The following is an 11345-nucleotide window of genomic DNA, read 5'->3' as shown; positions in this document are numbered from 1 at the left end:
AGAGTATAATGCCTATCTAGTGCTGATGCTCGAGATTTCCCGAAGATGGAGCAACGACAACAGTAATCAACTTTAATTCTTTCGATATTGCCTTTTTCTTTTTGGTACAACATATTAATACCCATCGCATTCTTTACAGAATTAAGCTCCAGGTAGTGTGTCATTGTGGGCACTGGTATTTGAACCTGGGGTACAATGTTGAAATCTCGACAATTGTCCTAGTGAATTTCAATCGTGATATACACGGTTTGCTGGCTGTCGTAGAAGAACGGAACTACAGTAGAGTGGTACACACGAGGAAATGACAGAAAATTCGCATGGCTCCTTTAGTAGCGCTGAGAGCAATTAGTCCATTTTTGCAAACTTTGAAAGGCCCTTAGAATAAGCCGAAGTATTACCTTCAATATTTTGCCACCTGGAGGCTTATCTTTCCCAACAGCACTTCATTCGAAATAACTAATTGTGTGCGTTAAGCCACTTGTGTGTTTTTTCTTCGGGCAGATTTCGGATTGTTGTTGTTATCTGTAATATAAACTGCTAAAAAATAAGAGAGTTAGAAATTAGGGAGAGCTCTTCCGATGGCCGCGCCTCCCCCTGCCCCTTCCTCTTCCCCCACCTCTCGTGCGGCCTCGCCCTCGTCCGCGGCCTGTGGCTTGATCGAGCCCACCGCGCGTCAGCTGGTTGAAGTCGATGATGGAGAGTCTAGGGGTTGGGGGAGAACACACGACTGGTGCAGCGAGTGTTCGAGGACCATCAGGGCGGCAGATGATGCCACCACCACCCACTTTCTTTCCTGTAAGGCTGCGAAGTCCAGCGGTCGCCGCGTCCCCTGCGGGGCCACCAGGGCTCGGCACGGCGAGCGAACGGCGCGCAGACGGGAAAGCCCCGATTGCTGGCGATCCCTCACTGGATGAGCTTCCACTGCGACCCTCTGGAGGAAGTTCGTGTAAATGGAGTAAAGCCTGGCTCCGTGTTGACCTTGGACTCGACCTTTGTCTGGACCTCGGCCTGGAAGATGCGCTCCGACTCGACCGAGCCCGTCGTCTAGGTTCTGGAGACGCAGCTATGGGCACTGGAACGTTGGTTGGGATCACTCCTAGGGCTTTGTAGTAATCTAGAAATGATCGAGCAATGTTCCGCCCCAAACGGCAATCTGTGTCAAGTTAAGGAAAATATTCGAAGACGTTGAGAAGTTTAGATATTAACGTTGTACAAACGTGCTCAGTAAGGATACAAGCTTCTTCTGTGTAGTAGAAGATACCCAGCGAGTTGGGTCTCTGGTAGCCGTAGAAGGAAACTTCCAGAGTGTAGCAATTCACTGAGTCCTTGAGCACTCCGCAGAAGTACCTGAAGGACAAAATAACACTGATGTCAGTATTCTCTAATTGATCAACTCGTCTGCATTCGTTTGGTTTGAGGAGACATAGTATGATTTCTAAACAAAACTCACCTTATTAAACTTCAAAGGTTGTACCATTAGTTAACTTGCTCAGACTACATTTAAAAAATAGCAAATTTAAGTATGTTTTATTAATTTAGAGTTTCCTTTAATTACAATGTTTACAAAAAAGTAGCATTCCATCCCTTACTCACATTTTCTTTGTCTTTGTTGATGCAGTTCCCTGCATTTTACCTTGTTTATGTACGTTGTTGTTAAATTGCATTGAACAAATGCTGAAGTGTTCTGCAATTTTTTATTTTAAAGTACAGCATTTATCACTTGTAATTTCCTTCATTACACGATTTACACCATTATTCATTATATATTGCTTATAGTACCCATATAACACCTCAAAGTTGCAAATTAATTTCATAACCTCAAAATATGATTTCTTTAGACCACCCAAATTAAAGAAAACTTACAAAAATTTCAGAGCTTGAGTTAAAGTGCTCAGAGGTTAAATAGTCTGCATGTACCACATATCATGGTTTTCAACATTGCAGTTGTATTACCACCTATGTTAAACAAATTATTTGTTTCATATGAAATTAGTTTTGAAAAATGTTGTCATTGTGCTGATTGGAAGTTAAATTCCTGTTGTTGGGCACTCGGGACAGAATTGGATATTGATTGATCAGCTGTGACTGAAGTAAGGGGTGAAGTAATGTCAGTGGAAGCATGATGCAGTTCAACAATAGGAGGAGAAATAGATGCAGCAATGTCAATGGGAGTGTGATACAGGTCAACATATGCTGAAATTGGTGCAGTAACGTCGATGGGATACAGATTAATGGTAGAAGCTGAAATGTTGTCAGTGGAAGTGGGGTTAATTACTGTAGTTCAGAAGAGCACGCAGTACTGTCAAATAAAGAGGGTAGAGGTGGTACAAGAACCGAGGCAAAACAAAAAACGGTACAGATGAAGTTTTGCAGTCATTTTATGGCACATGATCAATTAAGAAGGGATCACTATCATTAATGTATGTAGATCTCATTACATCACACATGAATTCAGAACTGTCATAAGTTTCATCGCCTTGAGGCACTATAGTGCAGAGAGACAAGAACCAGTGTTTCTCCTAATTTGTGAGAAAATATTTGTACAGTATCTTGGGTAAACATGTGCAGCAGCACAAATTTGTAGCATTCATTTAAAACATGTTCTTAAATTGTACACAAAGGCAATGTTGACGTGATCATTCCTGTATTCAGAGGTTTCTAAATATTACTTATTGAAATATTTGAAAGATCTCTACAAATCAACTAAGGAATTGAAAGTTAACTTTTTTGTTTTTACCAGTAACACCTACCTTTGCAATATTCGAGGAACATGTTAAAATCACTGTGGAATTAACAAATAAAAATGTGCTGTAGTTGTTGCTTCAGATGATGACAATTTGAATGTTACAGCCGATTCCAGCACTGCTGCTGTATTTACTGAAAAAATACAAATAGCTGAGCCAACATTAATTTTACTAAAATGAGTTGGCTCATCATCTGTCTTCAAATGAAGTAATGTTAATTCTCTTTTCTTATCAAATTCCGAGTGCCATAGTTGTACGGTACAATGCATTTTACAAACACAGAACTATACGGATGATATTTACTTTCTACAAGAAAATGAGGGAAATAAAGACCTGTTTTTAGAACTGCACTTTTCAAAGCAGATGGCAAGCATCTGGTACCGGTAACACATAAATTTCTTTATAATTAATACTGAACTTTATACTCCTTTGATCTTCATTTTGTGCCACTTCTACACCGAAAGCAACCAATATAGCTCTCTTGTATCATTCCATATCTTAAGAGGCAGATATAATACAGTACAAAGCCCACACAGCTCTGCAAAATGAACACATAATTCAGTAAGTTGCTTTTGTATAACACCCTTGGTAGAAGGTCCTTTTACTTCACATGCTATATCGTCAGACTGTTTCCAAGCGCTTTTCGCACCTCTGATTAGAACAGGAGTAACGTGGTTCCATAAAATCTGGGTATAGTCAAGTAGGGATGACATAAAAATGTTAGAGTTGAACTGTAGAAGTATTGTAAAGAAGGGAATAGAATTAAGTAATTTAATAGATATATATTTACCAGATATTGTAATAGGAGTTGAATTATGGCTGAGAAATGATATTATGGCTGCAGACATTTTCTCAAGGGAACTCGAGAGTGTATTGTAGAGGTAGGATAGGAATGGTGGGAGGGGGAGTATTCATTCTGGTGAAAGAGGAATTTGTAAGCCACGAAGAAGTTAAAGATGAGAAACATGAGATTCTAGGGGTAAGGCTCATTTCTAAAGACAATAGGCAACTTGATGTCTTTGGAGTGTACAGACCGAGAAAGGGTAGCGCTGACACGGATTCAGAATTATTTGATAAGATAATCAGCTATGTGGAAAACGACATGGAAGGGAATGTGATTGTAGACGAGATCTGAATTTACCAAATGTCAATTGGGAAGTAAATGCGAACGACAGGAAGCATGACCAACAAATGGCAAATAAGCTAATATGGGAAGGACAGCTGATTCAGAAAGTGATGAAACCAACTAGAGCGAAAAATATCCTGGATGTGGTGCTAGTAAAACCAGTTGAGCTCTAGAGAGAAACCGAAGTAATTGATGGAATTAGTGATCATGCAGTTGTTTTTGTCGTAGTTAAAAATAAATGTGATAGAAAGGAAGGTCTTAAAAGTAGGACTATTAGGCAGTACCATATGGCTGATAAAGCAGGCATGAGGTAGTTTCTAAAAAGTAACTATGATCGGTGAAAACGGTAAATAAAATGCAAACAGACTCTGGGATGGGTTTAAAGCGATTGTTGAGGAATGTGAAAACAGGTTTGTACATTTAAAGGTGGTAAGGAATGGTTAAAGACCCACCTTATTATAATAGAGAAATAAAGATATTAAGAAGGAGGTGCAGAGTGGAAAGAAATAGAGTTAGAAATGGCTGTGGAAGTAAGGAGAAATTGAAGGAACTTACTAAGAAACTGAATCTAGCAAAGAAGGCAGCTAAGGATAACATGACCGGGCGAGTTGGCTGTTTGCGTAGAGGCGCGCGGCTGTGAGCTTGAATCCGGGAGATAGTAGGTTCGAGTCCCACTATCGGCAGCCCTGAAGATGGTATTCCGTGGTTTCCCATTTTCACACCAGGCAAATGCTGGGGCTGTACCTTAATTAAGGCCACGGCCGCTTCCTTCCAACTCGAAGGCCTTTCCTATCCCATCGTCGCCATAAGACCTATCTGTGTCGGGCGACGTAAAGCCCCTAACAAAAAAATAATAACATGATGGAAAGCATAATTGGCAGTCATACAAATATTAGTGAGAAAGGCAAGGGTATGTATAGGCATTTTAAGGCAGAAACAGTTACCATGAAGGACATTGCAGGAATAATTAATAGCCAAGGGGAGTGTGTATGTGAGGATCTTCAAATGGCAGAAGTATTCAGTCAGCAGTATGTAAAGACTGTTGGTTACAAGGATAATGTCCAGATAGAGGAAGAGACTAATGCTTAAGAAGTATTAAAATTTACATATGATAACAATGATATATACAATAAGATAGAAATGTTGAAAACTAGAAAAACAGCTGGAATTGACAAGATTTCTGGGGATATACTAAAGACAATGGGTTGGGATATACTGTAGTACCATATCTGAAGTACTTATTTAATTATTGTTTGGTTGAAGGAGCTATACCAAATGAATGGAGAGCTGCTATAGTAGCCCCTGTTTATAAAGGAAAGGGTGATAGACATAAAGCTGAAAATTTCCGGCCAGTAAGTTTGACATACGTTGCATGTAAGCTTTGGGAAGGCATTCTTTCTGATTATATTAGACATGTTTGCGAAATTAATAACTGGTTCGGTAGAAGGCAGTTCGGTTGTAGGAAAGGCTATTCCACGGAAGCTCAACATGTAGGCTTCCAACAACATATAGCAGATATCTTGGAATCAGGAGGTCAAAGGGACTGTATCGCGATTAGGGTGGATCATGGGAGACTACTGGCAAAAATTAGTGAAATTGAACTAGACAAAAGAGTGGCTGAATGGGTTGCTATATTTCTAGGAAATAGATCTCAGAGAATTAGAGTAGGCGAAGCTTTATCTGACCCTGTAATAATTAAGACGGGAATTCCTCAAGGCAGTATTACTGGACCTTTATGTTTTCTTATATATATAAATGATATGAGTAAACAAGTGGAATCAGCGGTAAGACTATTTGCGGATGATGTTATTCTGTATTGAGTAATAAGTAAGTTACAAGATTGTGAGCAACTGCAACGTGACCTCGATAATATTGTGAGATGGACAGCAGGCAATGGTATGTTGAAATACGGGGTTAAAAGTCAGGTTGTGAGTTTCACAAATAGGAAAAGTCCTCTCAGTTTTAATTACTGCGTTGATGGGGTGAAAGTTCCTTTTGGGGATCATTGTAAGTATCTAGGTGTTAATATAAGGAAAGGTCTTCATTGGGGTAATCGCATAAATGGGATTGTAAGTAAAGGGTACAGATCTCTGCACATGGTAATGAGGGTGTTTAGGGGTTGTAGTAAGGATGTAAAAGAGAGGGCATATAAGTCCCTGGTAAGACCCCAACTAGGGTATGGTTCCAGTGCATGGGACCCTCACCAGGATTACCTGATTCAAGAACTGGAACAAATCCAAAGAAAAGCAGTTCGATTTGTTCTGGGTGATTTCCGATAGAAGAGTAGCGTTACAGAATGTTGCAAAGTTTGGGCTGGGAAGAAGACGAGCTGCTCGACTAAGCGGTATGTTCCGAGCTGTCAGCGGAGAGATGGCGTGGAAAGATATTAGTAGACGAATACGTTTGAGTGGCGTCTTTAAAAGTAGGAAAGATCACAATATGAAGATAAAGCTGGAATTCAAGAGGACAAAATGGAGCAGATAATCATTTATAGGAAGGGGAGTTAGGGTTTGGAATAACTTACCAAAGGAGATGTTTAATAAATTTCCAATTTCTTTGAAATCATTTAAGAAAAGCTAGGAAGACAACAGATAGGGACGCTGCCACCTGGGTGACTGCCCTAAATGCAGATCAGTATTGAATGATTGATTGATTGATTGATTGATTGATTGATTGATTGATTGATTGATTTTCACTGAAAGTAGTGTCCCCACAAAATGAGTAATCGTACATCTTAAAATTCAACTGACCCACTTATTCCCAACTCATCGATGGAGGGAGTAAACATTCTGTCTAATAAATCTAATAAACGATATTGTTAAATGTCTATTTCTCTTAGTAAGTGCACTGTAAGAAGGTATAGGATAATTCGTGCTACGTAAATAATTGTAGTCACGAATACCAAAACTGAACTTAAGTTTTAAACCGTAAAAAATAGATTCACTGCTCCATGGAGAAGGTGTATGTTCTAAGGCTGAGATTTGTTCATCATTAAGGAATTCCTTGAATAATGCATTTTTCTTGTGAAGTTTATACCTTAATGAGTTGATTTCGTCTTGAAACTCTGCTAGTTTGAATTTTTGAAGCCTTCTGGAAGAGATGATAAATGTTATTATGACAAGGAAGCACATAATAAGACTAAAGTAGGAGTGATCTTGCATGCCCATCCTCAAATAGGTAGGCCTACTCTTTCTGTTAGAATAATTAAAATCTGTTTTATTCAAGACAGTCAGAATAACTAGATATTTATAATTAATTATTATACAAAAGTGATTACAATACGTATCTGTTGAATCTCATTAGTATAAATACCTTGTGCTGAGACTTTCTGGTAGTCAAAATTCGTCTGGGGGCATTTAATACATAAAGAATGTTGGATTTGCATTGGGCTTGAGTTTTTTCCAACCATCTTCTCTGTTCCCACTGATTATCTTCAAAGAGTACCTAAACAGGAAAATGATATTACCGTACAACATTTTGATATGACGAATACAAATATAGATCCCTAACTAAAAGTAGCTTGCCATGGATTTCAAGTTAATGCCTCTCATACAAGATAGAGTAATTTTTTATATCTGTGGGTTTACACAACATGAATCAGAAGGACAATGTATCCAGACCATGGATGCATTAATCAATATACAGCCTATTCACCTCAAGTTGCCACACCCACTAGTGTAGCAATATCATCACTATAAGCAGACGTATCCAGTATTTGATTTTAAGAGGAAAAAAGGATAAAGTCCTGTTCTTCTGTACTTTAGGCATACCCTGAATTATCATTTGCATTCTAAGCAAGGTAAAGGAAATTCACCTTTAAGAATACATGTAGTAAGGAATTGATGTGCCCACTATAATGACAGATTATTTTGCACTCATTTGTAAATTATACAAGTACCTTAGTTGTATCAGTTGCTATACTTACTATACTCTAAAGTTACTACATTTTTACATAAAATGTGTCACAGTACATCAAGACACATGCTTTTGTTGTGAAATCATAAATTTCAATATTTCAGGCAGAAATTTTTGAAGTACTATGCTGGTATGACAGTGTCATGAGTCATGGGTCCTAGAATTGTGATCTTTTCATACCATATATTTTTTCCTAAATAGAAAATTGTACAAATATATCATTAATAAATTGTTCAACATTTCCCCGGATTGAATAATATCAATTATCTACAAAATGAACTGTTGTTGATAGGAGAGATTTAAAGTACCAGTAATGGTGTGGTAGCTCTTACATGATAGTTACAAACTGAATTCAAACTTCGAAGAAGAATAGAGTGAGAAAGACGATAAAAACGCATAGTCCCATAAACAAGAATAGGTTATGTGAAGCTTACGTCAACTAAAAAGGACAGATTATCATACCAAGAACTAAAGGAAAAACCTAAAAGGAAATTTTGGTTTCTGAAAGAGGAAACATTACTGAGAGATTTGAGAATTATATACCGTACTGCTTCCCCGAGTTAATTTTGAATTCCTTCTCTTTTATTACAATGGAAAACTTTCTTGATTTAATTAATGAGATTGACAGAGTGCTGATATTAATCATGTTTAAGGACTTTGATAATAAGAAAGCACAGGATGAAAATTTAATGGGGCTCCTGGAAGTTAGAGAGCTAGACCAGAGGCATCCCAGGAAATATAATGTAAAGAACAGGCATATGGGTTGTTGAAAGTGTACTTTCACACCTGTGAAGCCCTAATCACTCATCAATTTTTCAACAAACTTACATATATACGAAGCATGCTTTTTAAGTAAGTACCGTTTTTGAATATGGCCGCTGCAGCGGTTTGATCTTCGTTCAAAGCATGCGCGCTCAGTACGTACAGTACATCTGTAGGGTGTCCGGCTCCATGGCTAAATGGTTAGCGTGCTGGCCTTTGGCCACAGGAGGCCCGGGTTTGATTCCCGGCGGAGTCGAGAATTTTAACCATAATTGGTTAATTTCGCTGACACGGGGGCTGGGTTTATATGTCGTCCTCATCATCATTTTATCCTCATCACGACGCGCAGGTCGCCCACGGGAATCAAATCGAAAGTCCTGCATCTGGCGAGCCGAACTTGTCCTCGGACACTCCCGGCACTAAAAGCCATACGCCATTTCATTTCATCTGTAGGCTAGCCACAAAGGCCATTACGGAAGCATTCTCCCGTACTTACGTTTGCTTGTGCTTATTGAAAAAATCTCACAATTAACGGTTCCGCCAAGTGTGAAGCACGCGCTGTGATTCGATTTTTAAATGGAAAATGGAAGAAAGCTGTTGAAATTCATCGGCAGATTTGTGAAGTGTATGGAGAACACACTATGAGCAAAGGAATGGATGAGTTAGAGCATTTAAAGAAGGCCGTACTAATGTCCACAACGAGATGCGTAGTGGGCGACAGTCTGTCAATACTGAAGACTTGGTGCAAAAAGTTGATGCAATGGATCGAGGAAACAGATGCGCTACGATTTCGTCAGTAAGTTATGAGTTGCCTGCAATTTCAAGGAGTGATCTTTATAACATTTTGTCAGGACGCTTAGATTACCGATATCGGAAGTTGTGCTCACGCAATCCAAAACAAACGGCTTGTCATGCTCACAAGGGGGATTCGTTTGCTTCATGACAATGTGCGACCTCACACGGCTAATCGGACCCGAGACCTCATCCCTTCATTTGGTTGGGGGACAGTATGTTCATCCTCCGTATAGTCATGACCTAGTGTCTAGTGACCACCACTTCTTCCTGCGCCTGAAAAAGCATTTAGGAGGTCAGTGTTACGACGACGATGATGATGATGATGACCTAAACGCGACCTCGCGGCAGTGGTTGGCACATAAGGCGGCAGATTTCTGTGAGGATGGAATTCAGAAGCTGGCTTCACGATATGACAAGTGCCTTAATATGCCTGGAATTTACGCTGAGAAGTAGTTTAAGGTACATGCTTACATGTAAAGAAATAACTGTTTAAAAATGGCATTACATTTTTCTATATCAAACCGGCACTTATTTAAAAACACCCCTCGTATATGAAAACTCCACTTCCAAAAATGCCGACTTCTTATTCTTCTTTATCTGTTTACCCTCCAGGGTCGGATTCTCCCTCGGACTCAGCGAGATATCCCACCTCTACCGCCTCAAGGGCAGTGTCCCGGAGCTTCAGACTCTGGGAAGGGGATACAACTGGGGAGGATGACCAGTACCTCTCCCAGGCGGCCTCAACTGCTATACTGAACAGGGGCCTTGCGAGGGGATGGGAAGATTGGAAGGGATAGACAAAGAAGTGGGAAGGAAGTGGCCGTGGCCTTAAGTTAGGTATCATCCCGGCATTTGCCTGGAGGAGAAGTGGGAAACCACGGAAAATCACTTCCAGGATGGCTGAGGTGGGAATCCAACCCAACTCTACTCAGTTGAGCTCCCGATGCTGAGTGGACCCCCTTTGAGCCGTCGTACCAATTTTCAAATTTCGTGGCAGAGCCGGGAATCGAACACGGGCCTCCGGGGGTGGCAGCTAATTACACTAACCACTACATCACAGAGGCGGCCCAAAAATGCCTACATCCTTAATAAATTACTTTTTAAAAATCACGGAAAACTAATAACTCCTTTCCTTTCGTTGTCAGCGACCAACATTTTTTCAGTTTTATAGCTGGTTGAACACACATTTATCATAGTAATAATTATGAAAATCAATGCGAAGTTATTAAGGATTGTTGGCTGGATGTAGAAAATTATGGAATGGTACAATGAAATGGGAGAGTTTTGAAAATAACTTTAACATTTAGATTGAAGTAATATTATACATCCCTGTAAGTAAAAATAATGAACTTGAAATATTATTATCAATACCCTAAAACTGTAAAATATTACAATTACAATAGCTTTCTGAAACTGTGTTTATAATAATATTAAGCACGCGTTTCTTACTGACATCGTACTGGTTTTTTCCTTTGCTATGTAAAATTTTTGAACATTAAATCAAATTAAACACAACAGTTCAAATCCTCAGGCCATCGTCCTCTTCGGTGGGGTGGTGTAATTCCTCTTAGTTTTCATTTGAGTCTGAATTACCCTACATAGCCTCTTTATAGAATGACAAATCATTGATATTTCTCCACTCGGACTCGAATTTACCTTGGTCTATTTTTGAATACATCTCTGCTACGAAATTAGAAAAGTGGTACGAGGGCAGGAACGGGATCCACTTAGCCTCGGGAAGCCAACTGAGTAGAGGGGTTCGATTTCCACCTCAGCCATCAGCCATCCTCGAAGTGCTTTTCCGTGGTTTCCCACTTCTCTTCCAGGCAAATGCCGGTATGGTACCTAACTTAAGGCCACGTCCGCTTCCTTCCCTCTTCCTTGTCTATCCCTTCCAATCTTCCCATCCCCCCATGAGGTCCCTGTTCAGCATAGCAGGTAAGGCCGCTTGGTCGAGATATTGGTCCTTCTCCAAGTAATATCCACCGACCCAAAGTCTCACG

The 11345-nt window shown here is 39.7% G+C and overlaps 1 protein-coding gene across 1 annotated transcript in view; it reads right to left on the bottom strand.

The window, feature by feature from the left end:
* Positions 1-560: 560 nt before the first annotated feature.
* LOC136863589 (cytosolic carboxypeptidase 6) overlaps positions 561-11345 on the bottom strand; it is a 1034988-nt gene continuing 1024203 nt past the window's right edge. Inside the window, exons 11-12 of the mRNA XM_068226007.1 lie at positions 1235-1347; positions 561-1153 (exon numbers count right to left, since the gene is read on the bottom strand). Of these exons, the coding sequence (XP_068082108.1) occupies positions 561-1153; positions 1235-1347 (706 nt within the window). The remainder of the gene's footprint in view (positions 1154-1234; positions 1348-11345) is intronic.

The sequence above is a fragment of the Anabrus simplex genome, chromosome 2 (assembly GCF_040414725.1).
Source record: "Anabrus simplex isolate iqAnaSimp1 chromosome 2, ASM4041472v1, whole genome shotgun sequence".
Taxonomy (NCBI): Eukaryota; Metazoa; Arthropoda; class Insecta; order Orthoptera; family Tettigoniidae; genus Anabrus; species Anabrus simplex.
The sequence above is the reverse complement of the archived record's forward strand: the minus strand, read 5'-3'. Positions and strand labels throughout refer to the sequence as shown.